The 26937-nt window shown below is 39.0% G+C and overlaps 1 protein-coding gene across 1 annotated transcript in view; it reads right to left on the minus strand.

The window, feature by feature from the left end:
• The window catches only part of TET1 (tet methylcytosine dioxygenase 1), a gene marked incomplete at its 5' end in the record, with an annotated part of 68364 nt that overhangs the window by 14253 nt on the left and 27174 nt on the right, over positions 1–26937 (minus strand). Inside the window, 7 exons of the mRNA XM_080621434.1 lie at positions 1596–1935; positions 3535–3555; positions 9579–9716; positions 10175–10264; positions 12408–12558; positions 13484–13692; positions 26225–26318. Of these exons, the coding sequence (XP_080477560.1) occupies positions 1596–1935; positions 3535–3555; positions 9579–9716; positions 10175–10264; positions 12408–12558; positions 13484–13692; positions 26225–26318 (1043 nt within the window). The remainder of the gene's footprint in view (positions 1–1595; positions 1936–3534; positions 3556–9578; positions 9717–10174; positions 10265–12407; positions 12559–13483; positions 13693–26224; positions 26319–26937) is intronic.

Here is a 26937-nt window from a genome sequence, read left to right on the forward strand (position 1 = left end):
AGATTAACTGAATGTCTGTCTAATTTCCTAGGTGTGTCGATAAAACTGCTCTTCTTGTTCTTATTCCATCTTGCTATATGCAAAGTTTACTGTTTGCCCTGACTCCTCTGCTGAGATAAGCAGGGTGCTGGGTGTGAATTACAAATGCATGTGACAAATGGGTTTCGTTTAGTTTGTTTAATTTTCACATCCCTCCTCCCTGTCTTCTAAATACACGTAACTACTGTTCATCCCCTTAAGTCTACTATATATATCTGGTTGTCTTTCATGAAATAAACCTCAAAATTTTAGCAGGTTGGCCAGTTTTCCTCTCTTCTTCCTAACAGGTAGATCGGCTCTGCTTTAATTACTTTTTTTTTTTTTTTTCCCCTTTAATCACAGAATCTAAGTCCATGGCTCCCTCCACCTCCTCCTTCTTTTCTACTTTTCATTACTGCAAAGTCCCATATATTAGTTCTGTCCTCTGAAGTACTGGTCCAAAATCTGACCCCAGTTACAACAGCATAAATCGGAAGCCCTCCACATTCTCAGCCATGTCACAATTCTATGTTGCACAAACACGTATTGTAGCAGAAGACTCTGGACATAGTTTTCTTGTAACAGAACGAACATGGCATTCCTTTTACCTGGCTGCTGACAGATTCCAGCTATGTGGCCCTTGCTAATGATATTTCAAGGAACAATCCGAAGAGCAGTGTCTTATTTAATAAAATCTAGGGAATTTTTTGCAAATCCCTTGCTTTGCAGCAGTATCCATGCCACTGGTAGGAAATCATCAACTCAGGTTCTGAGAAAGCCATTGTCTTTCACAGGCAGTAACACAGTTGTTGTACTTTCAAATGACAAAAATTCCTGTTGGTTATTTAGATAAACATTCCTACAGCAATATTTCAAAATGATCCTACTGCCACTAGTTATTAGAATAAAGGAACTTGGAAATATTTCACTCATGCTCACACACTACTGAAAATTTGGTTTTGAGCCATCACCTGTTTGCTTCTTTTCCTGTGCTGAGAGAGAATATAGAATCATAGAGTCATAGAATAGTTCGGGTTGGAAAGGACCTTAAAATCATCTAGTTACAACCCCCCTGCCATGGGCAGGGACACCTCACAGTAAACCATGCCACCCAAGGCCTCATCCAACCTGGCCTTGAACACCACCAAGGATGGAGCATTCACAACCTCCCTGGGCAACCCATTCCAGTGCCTCACCACCCTTACAGTAATGAATTTCTTCCTTAGATCCAATCTAAACTTCCCCTGTTTAAGTTTGAACCCGTTACCCCTTGTCCTATTGCTACAGTCCATGATGAAGAGTCCCTCTCTGGCATCCTCGTAGGCCCCCTTCAGATACTGGAAGGCTGCTATGAGGTCTCCATGCAGCCTTCTCACCTCCAGGCTGAACAGCCCCAGCTTTCTCAGCCTGTCTTAGTATGGGAGGCGACTGCAATGACTTGTACACTAGCCCTGAAAATGCAGAATCTACAAGTATTTTATGAAACTGAGTCCTAAGGAGCTTTTCCTTCCCCTCAGATGGGTAACAGGCAACATAGTGGCAGAAGAGACTGGCAGAATTTAACAGACATGACTCACCTAAACAATGCAAAGTGTTGCCAAGATTTTCTGGGACTTCAGTTTTCAGCTTTACTGGTGTTGAGTATTTTTTATCTATTAATGGCTGCTTTTCAGTCGGGGTCCTCCTTGTGTCTGGTTTCCTTTTCTTTGTAGCTCTGAGTGGCTCAGCTAACATTCGTACTTCTCTGGGAAAAGCTGTGAGCACCTGTATGGCTCCGGCTTTTATCTTGGCTTCCAGTCCCTCCTCGGTGCCAAATTCATCTGTTTGTGAAATTTTGTAAAGAGGTAACACATGGAGCTGCTCATCACTTGGAATCACCCCCACTCTCCGGTTATCTTCCTTCGTTAACGTACAAACCTGGCAAGAACAGGAACACTTACAAATACAGCCACATACATAAAATACAAAAGTTACTTCAATGCTTAAGCAGTCAGCCTAGACTTCACTGGTTTCTTGTATTTTGTGGCCTCAATGCTATGAGTCTTTCAGATGTAAACATCTGACAAATATCTTATTTATGATGATGCAAAAAAATTATCGGTACTTGAAGAGTAAGATCAAGGCACATGTCTTGGACAGGAAAAATGAAACTCCGGCTCAGCTTACATTGTCCACAGCCATGTGCTAACCTCGGTAAATAACCTGAGCTGTCAGACTGTAAATTCCTAAGCATTCTTTGTTTTTTAAATACATATTTGATGCTTAGATTCATTTTTAAGGACTAAAAATATGAAAAAATAAAACAGTTTTGGATCGAACAAGAAGTTTCTATGACATGGAACTGGTTTTGTTTTGGCTGGCAGAAAAAAAATCAAACCCCAAAAACCCCAAACCTACAACAGTTACTTGTACTGCTCTGTACTTCTAGCAAATATCAACTCTAACCTCTTACTCCTCCCTTCCATGTTTATACACATTGTCTTACCCTAACACCCTCCCAGCTCTTGACTGCCTGTGTAATGAAGTCACAAGACCATGCGATGTTAGGTTTCTCTTAGGCCACTGATCTACTTTCTCTTATTAAATTATGTGCCATGAGATCCTGAAGCTGAGAGGAGAATGTTGGTTAGATCCAGTTTGATAAGGGCACTTCAGAAATGTGGATAAACATTCAAACTTATTGCAACAGTTTTCATATTATAATTTTTCTGAATCACTCCTGAACATCTGCAGTACTTCAAATTTTCAGCACTTCTAGAGTTCTGGCTGTTACTGTTACTAACTTCATCTTACAGGAAGTGCTAAAACCAGCTGTGTGGTTCCTGTTTTTTTTCTGTGCTTTCCGAGGGATGGCAACAGTTTAACATGTATGAGCAAGTGCACAAACAGTCCTGCCATTTGTAATTTTATTGACTACATTCATGAGAGAATACTGGTCTGTACAATAACATACTACATCGCTCGAAAGCCATGCATTTGATATCATGGCTTGGTTAAGCTTCTATTTCACAGAGAGTTACTAACTACACACAGGAACATGAGCACCATCCAAGGATAAGATGATACTCCCTAATTGGAAATGTTATCATTCCATTATTGTGCAAGCTGAATGTGATGCTGATCATAAACAGTTAATCCAATGTCCCAGAATCTTGTCACCATGCCTAAGATTCCAGGGGGGAATAATACTAATAGTGGGAGGAAAGGAAAGAGGAGAAACAAACATTTTTTATTTCATAGCACAGCTTTACACATAAAGACATCACACAATTATTTCCAGAATAATAAAATTACAGAGTCACAAACTAAAAATCCTAAATCAATAAGGTGGTGGTTAGGGCTTTATAAATAGCTATATGCAAAGCTTGACAGTTGCAGAGCAGCAAAAGGAGAACATTTGAGAGGCAGAGACAAAGGAGAAGAGCTTTTCAGGTGGCGTTTTGAAAGGATCGAGAGAAGGGCAGTTAGAAGCTTATGAGTAGCATTTACTGATATGCTTGCTCCATGCGCACTTACCTCAACTGGGCAGCCTTTGGACTACGAGGAAGATTTAGAAAAAACAACAAGTTGTTCCATGAGCAGCGAATGATGCCTGGTTTCCTATGGACATCTTGTCCCCACACTCCCACACACCCAACCCCAGCACTGTTAATCCCTGCTCCCTTTCATGCCCTGCTACCACCTCCACTGGGCACCAGGCAGCGGAAGCAGGGTCTGGCTGAAGCTTGGTACCTCTCAGCTACTGGGCCAGCAGGTGTATGAGGATTAACCTGGGGCCATGGCTGTGAGGACCCTGCTGCAGCCTCCTCAGCAGAGGAGCTAACCTGGATCCGTCTTTCCCACACAAGTAAAATTCACAACTTGGAACAAGAGCTTAAAATCCCCAAAGACAATTCAACTTCTGCAAAGTTCAGTGAAATCTGGTTGAAATTTGTCAGCAGATTCCAAGTTATTCAGGAAGAATAAAAGAGGGTAGGATATAGAGCACAATTACATATGACTCATGTTCTTAGAAAGCATAGCACATCCTCCCCTTCTAATTGAAAACAAAAGAGGTACTAAAATAAGCATGGAGGGGCCCAGCTCCCACTTGTTCCCATCAGAAACTGGGTGGTTCGCACTTGCCTTTTAAAATATTCCATCCAACCTGTGTCTGGACCCATGCACTAGTCTGAAATTGTCCCAGTCTTGAAGATTCAATCCACCATCTTGCTCATTTTGAAAATCAAAACCCTAATCCAATTTATAGTTCTCAATTTTCATGCATTTCACCAGACATTTTAACGGAAAACTGATTTTGTGTATTTATTAGAGTTCTTCTTTTCCATAAAAAGATCTACTCTTAAAAATGTATTATTAATCTTTCATCTGACTTAAAATTATGCAGCGATCACCATACTTGGCCCAGGGGGAGCATATAAGCAGAGACAAAACCCAAAGCTAGTATAGGTTGAAGGAAGACTTGTTTTCAGCATGAATGGGTATTTGTCATTATCACAAAGCCAACATCCTCTTTAGAACAAGAAAGCCAAAGAACTGTTCTGAGAAACTAAAGATGATGAAGGCTGCAGTATATTGGCAGAACTATGCTGAAAGTAGTCAACTCACAAAATATTAAATACTGAGTTAGAATACATAAAATTAAGAAATTCATGTCTATTAAAAATTGTCTTAAAACCCTGAAGACCAGCACAACTACAGCCTAAATACCATGACAGAAAGTTTTACTTACATTAAACTTCAAGGTCAGTGTTCCCCATAATATAAGTTAATATAAAAGGAAGGACACAATGGCAAGTGGATAACTGAGAAGTTAATGTTAAGGGGAAACCATCTATAAATTAAGGTCCTGTGAAAAGCTAGCAATTTACAGCTGGAGTAATCCACCAAACAACAAACACCCATTTCAAAAGTCCCTCTAATATTTAAATAGGCAAAATATTCCATTAAGAAACTTAAAGAGAAGCTATTGCTGAGAAGTTAAAAGTAACATTTTCCATCAGTACTGATGCTGTGCTGTGAACTGACCAACATTAAACCCAGACATGAGGATCATTGATGCTGCTGAAGCCCATTTACACTGTGAAGCTGCATGTCCTGCTACTCAAAATACTTTTTCTAGAATGTGCAGCTTAATCATCCAGGATGCCGAAAAGCCAAAGGAGATGTTGGCCAAGTGGTTTGTTTAGGTTTCCAGTGTGCTTGGTGATCAAAACCACTACCTATTCTGGTTTAGTGAGGTCATGGTAAAACTTGCATATTTATAAAACTTTACTTCTTTTAAACCCATGAACTCAATGGGACTGCCTCCACATATCTTCAGAGAAACATCTGTAGCCATACAGCTCCCAGAGCATTATTCTGGGACTTTGATTTGCCTTTGTCCTCTTAAACTTCACACGTAGAAATGATGTAGCCTTTTCCACTATGTTGTATGAACAGATGTTTTAAATTTAAGTTTCAGCAAAACAGTCAAATGACCTTTCTAAGTTTAAAAGATGAAATTAAGTTTCCTATACTTATCTTCCTTCTGCAGACAGAAAGGAGAATGGGTGCCATTTGGGACTCTGAGGTGCTGCTGCATCATTGCTTACCATTACAGATGTGAACAATGTCACTTTTCCTTTACAGCTGAGACATGCTGTCATTTTATTGGCCTGTTACACCCTGAGTAAGTATGCATAAGACTGAGAGTCAGAGGAGGGAATCCCAAACATCTCTGCCCTTTGACCACTATAAACACACAGAGGAAGTGTCACTAGACAGCATTTCTGTACCATATGCTCTCACACTGGTATGGCGCACAAACCGCTGTGCAGCAGCTCGCAGGTTAGTAAAGGTAAACTTCTAACGTTTCTCCATTTTCACAATAAAAAGAACAGTAACAAAAATCCTTCCTTTACAGCCCTGTGAGGTTTATCTTTTCTCCTGTTTGTTATAATCTGAAGCACCAATTTAAGAATCTAGTACTTCTGTTGCTCACAAAGCAAGCTGTGGGCATGTCCTCCAGACATCCATCATTTATTGCAAAGGTCTGGACCTACATGCAATGACTTGATGAGCTGTAACTACAGAAATACAGTAAGTTATTGGAAGAGCAGAGGATTATTTTAATAAATCAGGAGAGTTTGTTGATGGATTGATCATTGACACTACTTAGTTCTGCTGCCAATAATAAATTTTGTGTCATAGCTCCTCTTGAAGCACAGATTTACCTTCCTCCCCTTCTCCCACAGTGCCTGCTGCAGACTGCCTAGCACCAGGGACTACACATAATTGCAGCTGGACTCTCTCCTTTCTGAACCCCAGCAAAAAGGGAATGCACCCCACAGGATGACAAACACCCACACTGATGCTACCAAACTAGTGACACCTTCACTGACCATGTTGTTTTGGACAGTGTAAAACCCCATATGTCAGGGATTTAACTGGACTCACACAGGTACAATGAATGTGATCCTTTGTAATTAATTCAATAAAGAAATATTTAATTTCACAGACTCCACTAATAACTACAAAGCTTTTTAGCTTTCTATCTACAAGAAACACTGTACCCTAACACTGCAGTTGTAACATACATCCTTGGCCCTTAGAAGAACATTCAAAGATGACAACAGAGTCTGCGTAAAAGTGGAGGATGTATTTATTGACTTAAAGGTTCTTAAAGAACTCAGTTCAAAGACAGAAATTACTTTTGTTTCTTTCTTTCAGATAAACGCATCAGTTTACACCTCTGTGGAACTGCCAAGTGCTTTCACTCTACTGCAGAGCAAACAGGGAATATTAATTTTTACTTTTAGGTCTGCTACATTCAGGGCATGATTCTGCCAGCCAGGAAAGAACTTCAATGAATCAAATCTCCCATGGTAATGCTCAATTTGTGCAAGTTAAGATGAATTATTCTATCTTAGAATCATAGAATGGTTAGGGTTGGAAATGACCTTAAGATCATTCAACCCCCTGCCATGGGCAGTTCCAACCCCCCTGCCATGGGCAGGGACACCTCACACTACACCATGCCACCCAAAGCCTCATCCAACCTGGCCTTGGACACCACCAGGGATGGAGCATTCACAACCTCCCTGGGCAACCCATTCCAGTGCCTCACCACCCTTACAGTAAAGAATTTCTTCCTTAGATCCAATCTAAACTTCCCCTGTTTAAGTTTTAACCCGTTACCCCTTGTCCTGTCACTACAGTCCCTGATGAATAGTCCCTCCCCAGCATCCTTATAGGCCCCCTTCAGATGCTGGAAGGCTGCCATGAGGTCTCCACGCAGCCTTCTCTTCTCCAGGCTGAACAGCCCAAACTTTCTCGGCCTGTCTTGTATTTACAGTAGATATTTCCAGGACTTTTTTTCCTCCACTGCTAATGAAAATGACAGCCTCATTTATTTTCAGAGTCACACACAAATAATGCAGTTGAACATCAAAACATCTATACCCAGAAAAATACCAGAATGCTTTTTGGAAATTCTGGCAGAGACAGAGCAGGGAAATTATTATTGGCAGCTCATTAGATAATATATTCTTGTAAGTGTACTGTAAACTCTGTGCTTATCATTAAACTCATGTAAGTGCTTTGCTGAACTCATGCTTGTTTCTGGTTTAAATAATTTAAATAGATTCCGGTTTTCCTTTCCTTGTGGTGCACTGCGCAGCATTCCTCTCATATTTGAGGTAAAAGTGATTCCTCAACAACTGAAGGGAGAAAATGAGAAAGTGTCGCTTACACCATGAGTAGTGGTGATAAAGCTGGCAGCATGTGCAAATGCCACTTTATGCAGTATTTATTTTAACCCTTTTAGTCCAGAGGAACTTCAGATTTTATAAATGAAGATTCTGTGTCAGAATAAGGAGGAAAGGAAGAAATCTTACCAGCACTAACGAGGCGCAGGATGACAAGTACCCTTTGTACACATTTTAAACTGTACAGTGTGACTACCATTTAAAAAAATCATAGTACAAGAGGAGAATAGTAAATGAAGTTTTATATGTTTGAGGTTATAAGGCAGTGCAAATCCTTCTCATTCTGTTAATTATCACATTATCAGAAAGCAGTCACCTATATGAAAATTGTCACCCCAGTTAGATGTATTACTTGCATATAGAACATTTAACAGACAAAATATGTCATAGTTACGTAAATCATCATTATTATCAGTGATATATAAGAAGTCATAATGTATTTTAAACTAAGCAGGTAGCCAAAGTAGCTTCTGGAATAGATGGGAGTGCAGAGGTGACCAGATAGATGCTGGAATGCATTTCTGTTTGTGTTCCTACCACAAGTTTTCAGACATTAACACCAGATTTGGTTATAAACCAAAATTGACAATCCTAATTTTGATCATCATCATGTCATTCCTGCTGAATTCTGAGACCTGCTACCATACTGCCCTGGTTTTGGCTGAAATAGAGTTTATTTTCTTCCTAGTAGGTGGTACACTACTTTGTTTTGGCTTTAGTCTGAGAACAATGCTGATAACACACCAATGTTTCCGTTGTTGCTCAGTAGCACTTACCCTGGTCAAGGACTTTTCAGTCTCATGCTCTGCCAGCGAGAAGGGGCACAAGAAGCCAGGAACTATAGCCAAGACAGCTGACCTGAACTAGCCAAAGGGGTATTCCATACCACAGCACGTCACGCCCAGTATATAAACTGGGAGGAGTTACCTGGAAGGGGCTGATGTATCGGTCAGTGGGTGCTGAGCAGTTGTATTATGCATCACTTGGGGGGTTTTACCATTAATTAATTTTTTCAGATGTGCATCCTTTGATAGAGAAATTATTCTTGAGTGTCACCTACACTGATGTACAAGAAGTCATCCTAGCTATTTAGAGCACTGCAGTGCTCTAACTACTGAAAGAATCAGATTGCCAGGTTTATTTTGCCTTTTCTCTTTTGAGCTTGTCTGTCTTCAAGAATATGGTCTCAATTTCTAACCAATTCCCAAATGATTTTCTCACTAGCAATCCAGCAAGGTATTTGGTACACCAGTCACACCAAAACCCCCACATCTGTGAGTTTTCCTTCCACGCTGAGATTTTAAGATCACAAAAGTGACCTCACTCCACCGTGACTTTCTGACTAGTAACTATACTAACATGAAGCCTCATAACAGGGCAAGAAAAAGTGAATTTGATGAGAATTGACCCTGGGGGATGTGAACGAATAACAATTCAGTTTGTTAGCTCTTCCTTTACAGAGGTCTGTACAACTCCTTGGTTAGATTATTATTTGCCTCAAACAGCTACTGTGAATATGTCATCTGTCCCATGGTCAGTCCTGGGTGTCTTACAATAATTAAGGTGTTTTGTAGGAAGGATCACACCCAAATCCTTCCTGATCTGCTCTATAATAAGATGAACTTATGTCCCTTGTAGTCCAGTAATAAATGTATGCAAATAACATGGGAATTTATAAATGGCAACATGCAGTTAATTTCATAATACCTTAAAAAACTTCATGCAAATGTACCCACCCAACCAAGCGGCATTTTAAAACACACAGTAATCACAACAGTAAAGAGTGCAAATGAGAAAATCCTGTGTACATACCACAGTGCTTCCATTGTGCATGTTATGTGTGTCCTTGTGGGCATGGGCACAGAAATCTATGCAAGCTGTTACCCCAGAAAAAGGCCTACCGTCCTTGGATCCAAGTCGACAGTCTGGGCCCATGTGTTCATTTTCCACCTAAAAGTAAAATAAACTACAGGTACTTGGGACTGAAAATGAGTAACTTGGAATTTTATGAGCCACAACTGCACTTGTGACTAAATAAATGCATCCAGTAAGAACAACTGGAAAGCACATATTTTCCCACGAAACATGCAACACTTATGACTGGATATCAAAGAGATAATGAGCTCAGCCAGAGTCAAAATGTCTTTAAAAGGTAAAAACATTTTCTTACAGTATTATCATAAGCGTCTTATGTGTGCACAGCTCAGAGCATAACTTAACCATCAGATGAAATAAAAAAGGTGCAGTATTTTAAAACCAGCCAAACAAAGCAATCACTATAAGCAAGCAACAGGATTCACCACAGCTGCAGCTTCTACACACGAACACACTGTAGGGTTTCATCTTGTTTTTAAACCACACTGCCTGTTCAGAGCTACAGCTAGACCAGCTGAATGTCACAAACCTACCTGGTTCTGGAAGGCTTCAGGAGCAAGCTTTTTATAAACTGGAGCCACATCAGTAGCTAAGGTTTGCAAATTATTTTCAAGAAGTTCCTCCTGCAGAGAAAGGCAACATTTAGAGTGCTTTAATTTGCTTTAAAAGAATCTAACCCAGGTCAGAGATGCCTGACAGATCAGCCTGTGTCTAATATTGTATTAACCTTCTGTTCTGTTACCATTTGTCACTAACTGTAAATAGGTCTACATTTGCATGATTGAAGTACCAAAATTGTTAAATATATATCAACCAAATAACAATGGAGAATACCTGATAGGGCAAAGAAACCCAACACAGAAGGAACTAATCTCTCCATCCTTTCCCCCTTCCAATACATTGACAGTCAAGGAATGAGGTATGTTCCGCACAAAATGGGCAGGTAACATCTAGTGGAGAAAAAATTACACCACATGCTGAGTGGAGCCCCAGGTCTTCTCTTAGTGTTCTGCTTATGTGGCCTTGACTTACGTTGATACAGCTTTGCTAGAAGAAGCCTAAGTTTCCACTGCCTTTTTTCTTTAAAGCATATGAGTAACTCCCAATAGCATTTAGCATTAATTTCAGCTCTTGGAGAAAGAGATACATTTTCTAACACTGCGACAGAAATCTGATCAGGAACATTTGTTAACTATTTTGTTCTTTGGAGGTGCAAAACTCAGGGTTTTATGGAAATATCTACTAGATTTGGAAGTAATGTTCATTTCCTTGGAGTAAGCCATATAAACACGGAACTAGTTAGGTGAGCTTCTATGGCAGTGTAACATTTAAGGTCTTATTTATAGAAACAATCCCTAAATGCTTTTCCTAAACTTTTGCTTTTCCAGGAGAATGACCAGTTAACTGGGAAATAAAAGATGGTGGTGACAGACATACTCCCTACTTTGCTCTCCTCCAAGAGCTGGGCTTTGAGAGACAGCCACAGCTTCAGTTTTGCATACTGCATAGGAGCAAAAATAACAGCTTATTTTAGTTTGTTTCCAAAACACTTATCACCATATATCATAAGCACCAATGTATATAAACATAAGGAAATATCACACTGAAAAATGTGACAGTAACATTACAAAATGACACTGCATTTTTTAACTTGTACTGTAGCCAGTTTATCAACTGTTTATTGCTACAAGTTTTTCTGAACTGCATTGAAGGTAATACATCCTTAATTATCTATCCTATGAACTATTCTTACCTAGGTATATTATACCCTTAACCTCATCTCACTCCATCCAGTGCCTCAAATGATCCAAATCTTTCTGGACTTCGAACTATCTTCTTCTTAATTTTCTATACTTCCTAGTTTTATGTCATCTGCAAAATCATCAATATCCAATATTTAGCTAAAAGAAGTATCTGCTAGGAAAATTAATTACAAAATGAAACAAAGAGAAGAATAATTTGCCAGTATTATAACTTCTTTTGAGATGCAGTGACAACCTGCATGGACACTGCAACTACACAAGCATCATTGTCACCTGGAGCTGGAGGCTTCTGCAGAGTGGTAGGCTAAGGGTGCACATGCTTCCCTCACAGGCAAACACACTTGTGAAGTTCCTGTGTGCTGTGCAACCCTCATCCCCGCTGCAGAATTCAAAGTAGTTTTTAAAACAACTTCCATGGAAAAGGGAAAAAAAGGGAATGTGATTTTAGATCACATCTAGAAAATGTCCTCGTTAAGTAGCCTACTCTTGTAGGCAACTGCTATTTATTCCTTCAAGAGAATTTAAAAAACATAGAAAAGCCAGTTTATTCTATGTGGCAGACAGAAGATCAGGTGTTAGCTGGTCAGACAGCAGTGTGAAAGCAGCACAACAACAAAGTCTTCCATGACCAGGCAAAAGGAGTGAATCTCTAAGGTGCAGGCTTACTCTTAGAAAACACCTTTTCATGTATTTTATACTTCTAAAGAATAAACCTTTCATAAAGAGTTACACAGTGGAGCTAAATATGCATACAGAAAAGCATTTAAGGACAATTTTATGGTAAGTAAATACATAATAAATGACACTGAGATTTTCTACAGTGGAAAAACTATAAATACTGCAGTTATAAAACATTTAGTTGGGTGCTTGTGTTATAAGCTATGCACACGTGTGAGACAGAAGGGGTGGACATTTGTAGAGTCCATTTCCAGTTCTCAAAATCAGTAAGCAAAGTATCTGGAGGGAAAAAACCAAACAATAAAAGAAACTAAATAAATCTTACTTGTTTAGGGTCATCAGTGAGAAGCCTAAATTTCCTTGGGTTCTTGCTTCTGGCAAACTTACAGCCATTGAAATACATGCTCCATGAACAGCCAAATGAGAACGATGCTCCACAAGTTTCCGGATCAAGTCCTTGACATGCACAAGTACGACTATGAAAGGAAATAAACACACAGGAAGTCAGCTGACAACACAGCTCTGGTTTTTTTTTTTGGCAACGCTATGTGCTATTTCTTTTCTAACACATAGCGTAACAACACGGAGATTTCTAACACATATTGTTTAACCAGGTATTTTCTGTGAAGAAACTATCCATGTGTAGAGAAATTACTTTTTTCCCCATAATGACAGTCTCAACTCCCCAAAGCCCCAGTTCTGGGAAATAAATACAAAACCCTAAGTTATAGCTATATAAATACATCCATGCTACTTTGATTTTGACTTGTCGAGTTGGATAAAATTTTTATCCAAGAAAATACCTCTGCAACACAAGGTTACCCTCAAATCCAGTAATTATTTGGTTACGTGCTCCAAATTTCAAAGCGTAACAACTCTACTCAGCCTAACCCTTCGAGAACACAATCACTGGATTCAAGTCACTGTACAGCTATTAGAGTCTCTTAAATGTGAGTTGCACAAAAATCAGCACAAAGGCAGCACTGCTACAGAGCCTCAGTTGCAATATATTATCTAGACGATCAAACAAAATTCCTCTCAGAGGCATAGAGGGGAAGATCCTAATTTTGAGTGTTTCAAAAGTCACATATCACCCTCTTAGCAGCTCTTTAGCATGGCCTTGCAAAGGGCACACTGACTGTCTTTGGGCAGAGTGCACAAAGCCAGGAGAGTTCACTGCCACCCCTTTCCCTGGGCGTAGCATGTACAACTATCACTTCGAGCCTGGTCTCTAGGAAAGACAGGAACTAAGTTCTATACTGAAATGACACCTAGTGGTTTGTAATTTTAAACGAGATTTTGCATATTTATTTTATTAGTTAAACTACTGAATTCTCAAGTTATTTATTGCAGAATATACAACAGGCAACACAACCATCACTTACTATTAAGGTAACTTACTCTTCGTTTAATGCACATCTACGGCTGGTGGGACAGCCATATTTTCTGAGACTCTGTGTCAGTTCTTTGTACAGCGTATCAGCCAGAAGATGAGGGATCCCTTCCCAGGCCAATATGAGAATCACGATAACAGCAGTTTGACAGTGATGTCCTGCACGCTGACGTACCAAGCACAGCAACTTTTCCTCATCACTACTTCTTCGTATCACCTGGAAGAATCATTTTGTTTATTCTTTGGTAAGTGTAGGAAACACGTAATATGCTCCTCTTCTATGGGATATGCAAGGCCTGGAAGAGTAAGAAATAGTGCTGCCCGAACAGTGTCTGCCCATCCGCAAGCATGTCTGGGACAGCATCATACTCTGATCTCTGGTGTACATGATTTTGTGTTGCCTGTTTACCTGTAGAAGAAATAGCAGTACAGGAATATTTTAGGTGTTCTATACAAACAAAGAAGATTCATTAAGAGGAAAATAACCACTAAATGGAAATAAAAATCCTGAGACAGCAGATCCACTGGGAACCCAACAGTGAGCTTGGAAATGATGCAGGAAACATACTGCCAAATCCCAGAATGCAGCTACATGAAAATACACCACAAGAGCACACATATGCGTGCGTTTGGATGCTTACTGCTGTTGTTACAATGACATTAAACGGTTCCCACCTTGCAAGGTAAGATTAGAAGAAAGCAATGAAAACAAACTCTGTTCTTAGTGAAGGAAGCAACAAGATGTTCAGAACATATCCTTAGACGATGTACATTAAAGTTCTTTAGCAGAGTGCTGAAGCTTTTAATAAACTGCATATGTCAGCCTTATCCATAAAACACAAAGACTAACACAATATGAAACAGTGCAATATACCACCAAATAAATGGGAGTGGAGGGTGGGGAAATCAAATACCTAGACAGTCTTACTCCCACATATCCAGGGTTTTTTCATAATTAGAAACAGAGTTGCATTATAAGAAGACAAAAAACTGCATTAAAGCTAAGTAACGTTAGAGCATAATCTTTGAAGGTATGTTTATTCTTCCAATGTGTTTTAACAGGCATAGCCTGTATGAGGCATCCAACAAAGATGTCAAGACCCCAGTGTTAAGTTTCAAGCACATTAGGCTGGGACTTGGGCAGTAGAGGCTAAATCTTCCTCCTGGGCTCTATCATATACAGGATGGGGACCAGCAAGTCTGTATCCCTTTCTGCTTGCAGATGGCGAGCCCTTAAATTGCAGATATTCTCTGCCAGTTCCATAGCAACACAATTCTGAGGGCACAAAGCTTCTCCCCCAGGCTTTTCACCCAACTCCCCATTTTCCACCAGCAAAACTCACATAGATATGTTAGTAGTCGCAGATGGTAGAAGCAGGAAGGCAATGGAGTTTCACTTACTCTTTGAATACCTCCAAGAATCTGAGTTTTCAAGCATATTCCCTATTGGACTGACATCAAAGCTTCTCTGGTTGCCAGACGTGCAGCTGTCATTCATATGTGACCCCTAGCCTGATCAGCTCTGAATATCTAAATTACTTGAACTCATTAAAAGTGGGGACCAAAGTACGGTTGCAATTAATCTGTAAATGAGAAGGTTTTCAATACATGAACAGTTTCAGAGGGGATCTGTGCAGGCTTAGTAGGAAGAAGCAAGCTTAGAGTTAATTTGTGTCAAGAGAGAAAGTATCTCCACTGTAAAGTTAATCACAATCTCACAATCCAATCAGCCTTAAACTTAACGGTAAAACAAGCAAATGGCTCTGAGATACCAGTCCTGAATATGAGTCTTGGTTGTGACTGACCAACCAGTACAGTATTTTTTATAAAGAAAAAAAATGAAACTCATATACATTTGAGTAAGGTTTACAGAAATTCATTATGGCTGATATACAATACAGGTTATTCATGGCAGTGTTAGTTTTACATTCCTGAGGCAGCACAGTTCCTTGAAGTCACAGGAGAGGAATTTAATTCTGTTACTCATGACTGGTGATGCTTTTACTCTTTTTTCTTTTTTTTTGGTTTCTAGACTTTGTCGCTTCAATAAAGAAACCCGGTGCCTCTTAGTTTCTCAGTACAATATCAGGTTGCTCTTTTTGAGTTCTCATGTAGTTCTAAACTGAAAACACACAGTCCAGGAAAAATGATAGACAATGAAGAGGAAGAAAATGTATACTTTCTTTTAAAATAACACCATACTTCCCAGAGTTAAGCACAGCTGGAATTTGATTCATTGTGCACGCAGTAGAGAATGCATCACTCCTACTGGACCCAGAAACATTTTATAATCCATCATCCTTCAGGTCACAAAGGTAGGTAATAGATTTACTAGTTGTCTGAATTTGTATTTCTGTGGCTCCTAAGAGGTTACATCATATGCTCATCTGACTACTACAGCTGAAGTGCTTCTGTCCATGTGTGTGGTAACAAGACAAGGCACTTTTCTCATTTGACTGTTTTGGTCTTAGAAGAGCACAATTTGCATCAAAACAATCATGGTTCCTCCAGGCCCACAGTCAGTGTCAAGACAGACCAACCTGGAGCCACATTGCTTTTCCTGTATAAACTGATGATACCCTATCACATGCTATAGCTGACATTCCCAAAGTGGCAATACCTCTCTTTGGTAATAAAAATTTGGACACACAATACCATAAGTATCATCCTTGTAGAGTGCACATTTGAGCTGGATCATTTATGTTGATCATATTCAAAATCAAATTTTGTACATCCCTCCTGTGCACACTTTTCATACCATGCTTGTTCTGAGTTATTCTGGCTATCCACATACCCTTGTTTATGTCCACATCTAAAGGAAGGCAACAACTCAGTAATTTATTTTTTTAACTAGTCCAGGTATTGTCAAGTGGCAGAATCTGAGAATATGAGCAAGCCTTCAAGGTTAGCCACAGCCAGCCAGCTAGGACAGAAATAATAATAATCAACAGCTCCTGTGGCAACATACGGCAGCTAAACCTCTATTTCTACAAGCCACAAAGGTAGAAGTTTACCCAATTTTCTTAATAGAAAGCTTGAGTGAAAAAGCTAGAGTGTATTTATTGAAGAGGTGTGATACGCAGCAGAATTTACTCCAGCAATTTAGCAACAAGTTCCGGGATAAACAAGACAGAAAGTTAGTTTTTCACTCCCTCACAGAGGGACAGCAGAGAGACATACAGGGATGCTGAAAATTCAAGAATTAAAGGATATAAGAAGACGACAAGGTCAGACAAGTGGACTGTCCAGCCCTATCCTGGTCCTGAGAGTGACTACAGAAGTTGCCTAGGGATGCGTAGTAAGAAATGCATTTACTTGCAGAGACGCTTCTCAACAACCACCAGGCACCTCCCAGCCACCTGCCGGCAGCTTGGGGGATGTGCTCTCTCCCAACTGAAAGAATTTGCCTTCTGTATATTTGTCCACTCACTTTAAAACTATGCAGCATTTAACCATCCACTGCTTTCCTGGCCAAAGCTTAATTCCAGACTACATGAAAGAAAAACCATTACTTTTTCTTCATGCTGAGCTCATCCCCTGCTAGTACCCTCTAGTTTTGATATACGATGAGGCTGTGAGTAATAGACTGCTGTCCAGCTCTCCATGCCACATCAAAGACTCGGAGAGCCCTGCTGTCTCCCCTTTTCTCTCTCAGCCAGGCTGATGAGTCTGTGTCTCTACCTGTCTTTCTCAGTTCTGCTGTGCTTTCTTGAGTTGGGGGACCAGAACTGGACAGTATTCAAGATTGGGTGCAGCATTCTTTCTCACAGAAGCGTACTTATGTTTCATGTTTTCTTTATTAATCTCCAGAAATTCTCACCAGTTTCTTTTGCTTTTTTCATCACTACTGAACACTGAAGCTGATGTCTAATGAACTATTATCCCAAGTATTTACACTCAATCTAGCGTCCATCACTGTGTATATGAAAATACAACACTCCACTTTTCGTGTAACTTTATCAAGTGAGTTTTATCTATCAGTTTAGTGGCTATTTGTGCTGGTTCACAATCCCTTCCTGCTCTTCATGATATCTGTCCCTCCTCTGCATTATCTTGAACAACTCTGTGTCATCAGCAGTTTGCCACCTCAGTGTTTTCCACTTTTTTTCAAATAATTTCTGAGTGTACTGAACAGCATCAGTGAAGTTATGCTATCAAGAAAACCCGCTTCAACTGTCCAAATGCTTGAGTTCTACTTACTTGAATTATTTCTTTTAGATTGTTGAAGCAACTGTCTCAACCCTTGGCAGGAGCTCTAGAACAAGGAATAAGTACACTGTGAATAAAAATTGCTTATGTCCTTAAACATAAGCCAGTCTATCTAAATTAGCACATACATGACTTATGTAAGTAGCTAAGAGTCAGACTGCAGCAGCTAAGCATACCAGATGCTGAATTACCACATGGATGAGAAATTACTTTCCAATTTTGCATCAGTTGTTTGCATTAATTTTGTTGACTTTAACATGACAATAACCAGACCAATAGCAAATAGTACAAAATTTTAATTGAGAGTTAAATACAATGCTATAAATTATAATGGAACCAATAAAAAGGTTCCTTTAGGTTTATCATAGAATCATAGAATAGTTAGGGTTGGAAAGGACCTTAAGATCATCTAGTTCCAACCCCCCTGCCATGGGCAGGGACACCTCACAGTAAACCATGCCACCCAAGGCCTCATCCAACCTGGCCTTGAACACCGCCAAGGATGGAGCATTCACAACCTCCCTGGGCAACCCATTCCAGTGCCTCACCACCCTCACAGTAAAGAATTTCTTCCTTAGATCCAATCTAAACTTCCCCTGTTTCAGTTTGAATCCGTTACCCCTTGTCCTGTCACTACTGTCCCTGATGAAGAGTCCCTCACCAGCATCCTTGTAGGCCCCCTTCAGATACGGGAAGGCTGCTATGAGGTCTCCACGCAGCCTTCTCTTCTCCAGGCTGAACAGCCCAAACTTTCTCAGCCTGTCTCCATACGGGAGGTGCTCCAGTCCCCTGATCATCCTTGTGGCCCTCCTCTGGACTTGTTCCAACAGTTCCATGTCCTTTTTATGCTGAGGACACCAGAACTGCACACAATACTCCAAGTGAGGTCTCACGAGAGCAGAGTAGAGGGGCAGATATTTAATCTCTATATGTGGTTCCACTGTAATACTCCCTTCTACTAATCCGAATTTCTTCAGCAAAATAGCTATGTCTCCTTTGCAGGATATCAGTAGTTGATTTTAAAGTGAGACCATAGCTTAACCATTCACTGTAATTTCCTGAAATAGGCAATTCATTTAGAACAGTTTAGCTTCACATTTTCTAACCTGCAGATTTTGCCTCTGTGCAAAGTCTGTGTATGAAGTCCTCTCTACACTGGACAAAATCCTCTGTTAAGCCACAATTCCATAATAATCTACACTAGTGCAAAGTGAGAGCACAGTGCTGTTAAAACATGCTGCTGTTCTAGCAGGTGGTGCTGCGTAACAGATAGCAGGAACAATGTTCTTGTTTGCCACAGAAGTGAGTCTGCCCTCCTTTTTCCCAATTCACTCCTACATGCACATTAAACCCTTCTCTCACTGGAAAATGTTTTATCATTTTATTCTCAGCACATCTAAGAGATATTAAAATGGAAATAAGTTCCACTTCCCTGAATTCTCTCTTCTTGAGTATTAGCAGACTATATAAAGAGTTAGCACAGAACAGTTACCTTCAATCACAAAAACTATTAAGTTACTTAGCTATTTTTACAAGAATATCACTGAAGTGTGGTACCTTCAATTATCTGCAAACACCTTTTTTCAACTTGCTACTGGAACCAATATTGCACTGTTTACAAATGAGTAATTGATTGTAGTATATATAAATTAAGTGATTCTTCTACAGTCATGCAACCAGAAATGAGGACAAAACTCAAGTCTCAAACTCCCAATGCCCTCGTTCACTCCTTATTGCCTCCAACTCTCCTTTCTGTTGTATAGCAGGCAACTGTAAATGGCACTTTGTACCATATAAATGACAATAAGACTCTTACTCTCTCAGTTGTTCAGATACCCCATTTGTTTTAAGTAGTGATAATAGCAAAGCTTGCTCTTTTGTAATACTTAACATACCTTTTTTGTTTCATGTTTATTAAAATATTTGAGTGATTTTTTCATATGAAACATTATTGAAACACTTATTTACTGCAGGAACCATGTAAAAGTTCATAATAATTTTGAATCTCAAAGGATTACAGCACTTAAAGAATGGCTTTAATTTGGATAACACTCCAAAAATTTTTGTCCAAAATAAACTCCTCCAATTCTGTATTTAGACAGTATGCCTCCACTTTCAAACAGTGAAAATAGTGCCTGCATAGCTATAGTACCTGCTATACACACACTAATTTAACATCTTACACCATTATAGCAAGAAAGTGATGTTTTAAGATGACATTGTTTGAAGAGGTAAGTAAAATCCCCACCAAACACCCTCTCCATGTCCCAGAATTAATTTCCTTCCAGACTTCTCCTAGAGAGAACATAATTTAATCATAAAGACAGCTTATTTAATCTCCATATGTGATTCAAATCACATTTATATGATTCCATATTTAATCATAGGGACAGTTTAATAAATAAAAGCTTGAAGTACAGTGAGCTGTTTAAAGCAGAATGGAGCTGCGTTTTACTGAAACCCGCAGCCAGGCGACATTCAGTCCAGAAAAACTTACTTTAAAGCCCTTTTCAAACATATTTCAAAAAGATTTCCCCACTCTAATATGTTCTGAATAGCATGACAGCTTCTCTATGTCCTAGCCAGCAGTGCCACACCAGACCTCCTGACCATTTCACTGCCAAGTGGATAGAATACAAGCATCGGAGAGTCTGCTCACAGGTGCCTCTTCCTAATAAAGTGCTCCTCTGACCACTTTCATTGATTAGCAGTGATCATCCATGGCAAAGTACCTGATTTATTCATCAGTTAATTTTCTTCAATGAATTACACATATCTTCTAATGATAGCAATATCTTATATGTAGAGTGCCTAGGAGCTGAAGTAACTTCTCAGTTTTCTTGCTTTCTTGTAGTTTCTCGCTACTCATGTGGTGAGGGACGGAAGCACTAGTTCCCTCCGAACTAGGGTTAAGACATACAGCATTCACAGAATGCGGGTCAACAACGATTTATTGCGCAGTTACAATTCCTTATATCTGTTGCCTAAGCACCTCCCTAGAGTCAGCTGGTTCCTGTCCCTCCTGGCAACTTCCCGTCACATCACGTGATCTTCCGTGCGCCAATCCCTACACTTTCTCAATTCCTGATTTCAATCACTTTCTCAATTCAAACTAAACTATCAAACTGAAAAAAAAAAATCATCTTCTCTGCATCTGCAGAAGAATCTATAGTTATGAAAGCTCATTCAGCACTCAACAAAGTGTAGTTTCTGGCATTTAGCTACAAATTCCTATCAGTTCAATGATGTATAGAATCTTGGTTGTAACAGTGGGTTATCTAAGCATTACATTTAAATAACTGCTTAATTTCTGTGGCTAACATTAGGTTCAGGTCTGTACAGGACTGTAATTTCAAATTTAACTGTATTTTAAAAGTATTTGTAATCGGGTTTTTTATCCATTTTTAATCCACCTGTTAGAGAAAGGTGAAATTTTACATTTGTCATAATCATATAAGAGTGATAGAAGTGATTATATTTGAAAAGTTTGCAGTTTGCAAAGAAAGCCTTTGTACATATGTTAAAATTTTGTAACTTTGCTGTTCTGTATTTTAGACACTATTCCAGTAGGCTATTGTGTTTAGAAATCATAAATGATTAGGAAAACAATTGTACATTTATCTTTAGTTACTTTATAACTAAGCATTATGTTAGAAACCTAATCAAGGAACGATTCGTACGATGACTGAAAATATCCAAGAATAAAGTTAGAACAGAAAACTTTGTTCAAAACCTGGCTGGAACTATCGTTCTGGCCAGTTGCACTCAAGAAACTAGTTAACAATAGTTCCACAGTTTGGACCAAGATTAAGTCATCAGAGTGCAGGTGCAAGTGTGAAGATCATTATAATACAAAGCGGGAATAGATCATAAATCTGTATAGGCGTATTGCATCAGCCGATTTGTAGTGTATAAATTGCGAACGCGATGTGATGGGGTTAGAACCAGATTTGGGTGAGTACCCCTGGTTCTCGGCGCCTTAATAAAGCACCTCATATAACCATTCCGGTGGTTATGTGTTTGTTCTGACGCTAACACACCCTTATTTTTTATATATCCTACTAATATACACCCAACACTACAGAAAGCATAATAAAGATCTGTCAAGTTATACATATAAAAATAAAAAGGGCAAACAGTACAGAAGTGAAAAAGTTTGAGAAACAACCTGCAAAAGCCCTGTAATACCATATTTTCAGACAAATTAGGCCTGCCATGAGGCTAACAGAATCTGAAGGGCCAACGGATCATCCAACTGTTTAAAATTTAAAAAAACCTAGCACTCAGAGAAGAGAAGGCTCAAGATGCAAAATCCACTTCTGCTGTATTCACAAACAAGAAATTTGGGAAGACTCCTATGACAGAAACCTTCACAGGGGACAGCCAAGGATTTTTTCCCTGAAGTTAAAGCCAAAAGTGGTTAAGAGGACAGTAGTGACAAAAGAACCCCCAAAACTAAATAAACACACACACCCCTCCAAAAAATTCAGATGGGATCCATCAAAGAAACTCAAGGATGAAACAACTGAAGTATTAATTGTAATGTGTATTGTCTTGATTTATAATACATTAGTACCAGAGGGCCTGAAGATTACCAAGAGGATATAATGTTTTACAAAGATCATGAAAAAAATGCATCAATTCAGTGATCAAATTAGCCTGGTATCTGTGTGGGGCAAAGCAGTGATCACACAGGAAACTGTGATACACAGGGAGAAGTCAAATAAACTTTTCCAAAAGAAATTAACAGCTCGGTCAAACTCCAGGTCTTTCTAGATTTCCGAAAGCCATTCAGTAAGGTCCCTTGGTAAAGGCTTTTTAAAAGCCCTAATGTGTCTAGGGACAAATCAAAGGACTACACATGAATGGCTGGTGAAAAGACATGAAACAAAGGCTGGTATGTCTCCAGTGGGAGTTCTGTAGAACTGTGGTCAGGCTTGTGCTCTTCAGCACGTTTGTTAAGGTTCAATAAAAGGATGACAATTGTTGTTGATGACACTAAGCAATTCAGAGGAGTGAAGACAAGCTCAATCTGCAAAACAAAGGAGAAATTTGCACTGCTGAACAGGCAGTAAAATAGAAGATAAAATTCACTGAAGATGTGCATATTTAATGCACATGGTGAAAACAATTCTATTTTTAGATAAGAGATAGACTGTGATTTGGCCATTACCATGCAGGATTAAGAAGCTGGCATAATGATAGAAAGCGCTATCAAAATGCCAAATCACTGCTCTGCAATGGAGAAAAAGTAACAACAACTACTAGGAATTACTGGGAACAGAGCTCAAGCCTGAAAATATTATGCCAGCATTTTAACTCCTAGCATAAGAGAACAGGAAGGAAAAGGAGAAATAAAGATGACATTTGTGAAAGGCAACTCAACACAAAGACACAGCCTCCAGCTTGGGTAACCACAGAGCTGTGAATTACTGGAAACTAAGCAAGTCTTCTGGGAAGCAACTGCTCTGGTCTTACACCTTTCTGCTATCAGTCAGTGCTGGAGACAGGATATCAGCAAGAAGAACCTCCACCCTGATCTGGCGTTTATATCACTTCTTACCTCTTGTCTTTATTCAGAGCCGGAGCCTTAAAAATTACATTGCAACTCTGAATAAAGACAACAGATAACAATGATAGCTTAGTTGATCCAAGACAATGTCCACTGAAACCAGGAGAAGGAACCCATAGGAAATGGGTTTAACCCAGAAAATATTAAGAGCCGAAGCTGACCTCCTCTGAGGTCAGAGGCATGTATCTTGGACTTCAGAGCAGCAGGACGATGCCTACAGTAATTTCAGGCGAGTAATTTCAGTATTCCAAAGGCTTTTTTTTTAATTTAACTTATTATGAATAAGTATGATGAACCTGGACAAAGCATAAAAGCAAAAGAAATCCAAGCAGAAAATAAAGAAGAATATGTTATTATCTCCACAGATATCAACACATTTGAAAACTCTGGCAAAACTTTATTCATTCTATTTTGACATAAAAATAAGACAACACAATTTGACGCCAAAAAAAAGGTTGAGCAGTCTCCTTGCCACCGCATGTAGTGAAAACAATAGCACGCTCATCTTCACTGCACACAGTTTAGCTCATGTGGATGTCAGTCTAATGCTTACACATGCAACTATCATAACATTTCAAAACCTAGGTAGCATTTTTTGATAATATTTATGTTCAACTAATAGGAGGGCTCTTGCCCACATCCAGAGGGACAGAATATCAACTTAAAATATAATACATAAAAAACCCACATAAGAACAGATGTTTATTCTTCCTTCTCAAAAGAAGACTGAAATGGAAAAGTTTCTGCAAGCTTACGGTAACCTGAAATCTAAGGAAGAAAACATCAGCTCCTTTGGGGAAAAGGAGTTTGTCTCAGTAAATGTTTAACACACCAGGCACATGTTTGGAGCCACTTCAGCAAAAACAATTTAAGAGGGAATCAGAATTAAGAAATGCAGTCAGTAACAGAAGTCCATATGGACACAAGTATTTTAGAAAACCACCTTTAATCTTAAAATGCTTCTAATGAACCAGTAAGGCTGGTTGAAATAGGGAAAATTAATTGGGAAAAACAGTTCAGTATGATCAAGAGATACATTCAATCTTTCCTTACAGTTGCTTCAGCAGAGTTCCATTGTGGTGCTCTCACAGCAAGTCTCTCAGGAGCCCTAAGGGCAATAGCTTGTCCATCTGCAAAGAAATGAATCTGTCCCAAAATACACTGTAAACGAGTAAGTAAAAGTCTCTGTGCAGCTGACAGAACCTTGTGACTGCAATTATCAGAGCACAGCAAACTTTTTCCATACACTTTCAAACAAATTTCACAATTGTGTTTCTTTGGTCATAGCCAAAGCCCAAATATGCTCTGTTATAAGGAATAAAATTAACATTGCCAATGAAAAGTTAATGCAACCCATTAAGAATACCAGCCCCAATATGTGGATTTTATACAGGATGAACAGTCCTACAGAGGAGATTCCAGTGATTTCCTTCCCACTCTTATACTGAGCAGTCACACAGTAACAGCAGACTTGGAAAAGCATTAATCCTTTTAGGTCTGAACTTGCACACAAAAAACAGTCACTGCTGCATAAACCAAGTTTGGACCTTAAAAAACCAAGTTAATAAACTTAAAAGCTTACTTTTGCAAAACACTTTACATATAGAAATATAAAAATCTAACTAACTGGAGAGCAGGTCCCCGTACATTAAAACAGCTTTTTCTGTAAGCATGAGTGCTTTCTAACTGTCATATTGTACTCACATGTTGGACACCTACAGCCAGGCAGACATACAATAAAATCTAGCATTTCTGGTTTACATAAAAGACAGTATGTTGGTACTGACAAAATAAAAAATCAAGGTCAAGACTTAGCTTTAAATGCATTTTTCCTTTCAACTGCTCATGACTGTGTCTAAGGTAAGATTTTTAACTCATGTCCTCAGTTAAAACCGAGAGTTCTGTTTAGTTGAAACACTGAGAAAAATAATTCCATTCTTTTTGGGTCAGTTGTTTATAAAATTAATTTCGTCATCTTTTTTTCTTGGACGCTGATTTGTTATTAAATATTATCTGAAGCAACATGCACATATGAGATTCCCTTCTGAAAAGGTTTATGTATTGCATATTAAAAAAAAACATTTTGCCTGTTCCAAAAGTCAACGTTTAGCATGCAATACCATCCACGTACAATATGCAATAACCTTGTTTTTGTCATGTAGTTACAAATGCTAGTATCCTAACTGTGCAGTTATCTTCATTATTTTTTCAGTCAAGTCCGGAACTCCTAAACACAGCAATATTTTAATTCTTTTTTCTTTTAACAACCAAGTTCTTTTATTATTTTCCAAAACTCAGTTTACAAGATTTCCAGTCTATTTTTTACCTCCCTTAGTGGCTTCAGCAAAGATTAAGGACAATTAATTCTTTCCAAGCTCTCCCCTGGAGCTTGTGTCTGTTACCTCATTTCCTGGCTCCTAGGAAGCAATGTGAGACAAGAATTTGGTGAAAAATATCACCATAATATTTACATTTCCAAATACTGAGTTCAGTTCCCCAAAAATAGTAATGAACTCCATGGCACATGAGACTGAACTTCTTGATCCACCACACTCTCTTTTCTTCAGATGTTCATACAACTAAGAAAGGCTTTAAGAAAATTTAATGGAGAGTTTTCCAACTCTCCCAAGCAACAATCCCATTCCAATAACACGGATCACTCCAACTTTCAGACAATGTCAGGGTCTTCTTACCCTTGGTTTGATCATCCCTGCTAGCCCTGTTAAGCATCTCTCTTTCACACTTATTCAAACCACAGCATAACACATAGCACCACATCTTCAATAAATTAAAAAAAAAAAAATTCTTCTCCTTAGCTTCATCATTCAGGCAGACTTATAGATCAATTAAATGAAGAACCAGATAATCTTCATTAAAGATCAGATTATGTTTAAGATCAAGGACTACACATCATTTGATATTTAAAAGCCATACAAAACTGTTTCACTGCTGTAACATAAAAACTTACCCACTTGGCAATTGGACACCCCTGAGAGCTTTTTCCTTCCTTTCCTGTATAAACCACTACCTCTATTCTTACAGCGCTTCCTTTTGCTCCATACCTGCATTAAAAAAAAGTTCATGAGTTAAACAAACTGCTGTAGACCATTTTAAAACAGGACACTTTTCCAATAAAACAAGAATAACAGCTTCATATTCACATAACTGAGAACAGAAAGAAAACAAAATATTCATAATGTCAAAACCACTTTTAAATGTAAAATCCTATTTGCAAGAGTGATTTTTGACATCTGTCTTCTGACAACACATTTCTGCCACTAAGGAAACATTATCTGGGAAAGAAAATGTTATCTGCATGTAAATCCTACTGTACTCAGTCACTAATGTGACCTTTCTGTTCACTTTGCCACAGCTTCTTTGATGTAGAACACTAGAAAAGCTAATTCTGCCAGCTGCTGATCGCTGTCATTCCGATTGACTTCAACAGCACCTAAGAGCACACTGCACTTGAAATTCAACCCTGAAATTGCAAGAGCTCAGGAAAGACATGAGAGTTTGGAACCTAAATGCTAGTGTCCAACCTCATGCACACCTGAAGAGGAAAGCACTTTATAAATAACTACGGAGAAAGTTTAGGAAAACAAAGCTGAACATAGCATCTGCTTTCTCATCGCTGTTGTTCTTTCCTGTTTAGACAGCCAAAAATACTGTGAGCATTAA

Source organism: Psittacula echo, assembly GCF_963264785.1.
Source record: "Psittacula echo genome assembly, chromosome: 6".
Lineage (NCBI taxonomy): Eukaryota > Metazoa > Chordata > Aves > Psittaciformes > Psittacidae > Psittacula > Psittacula echo.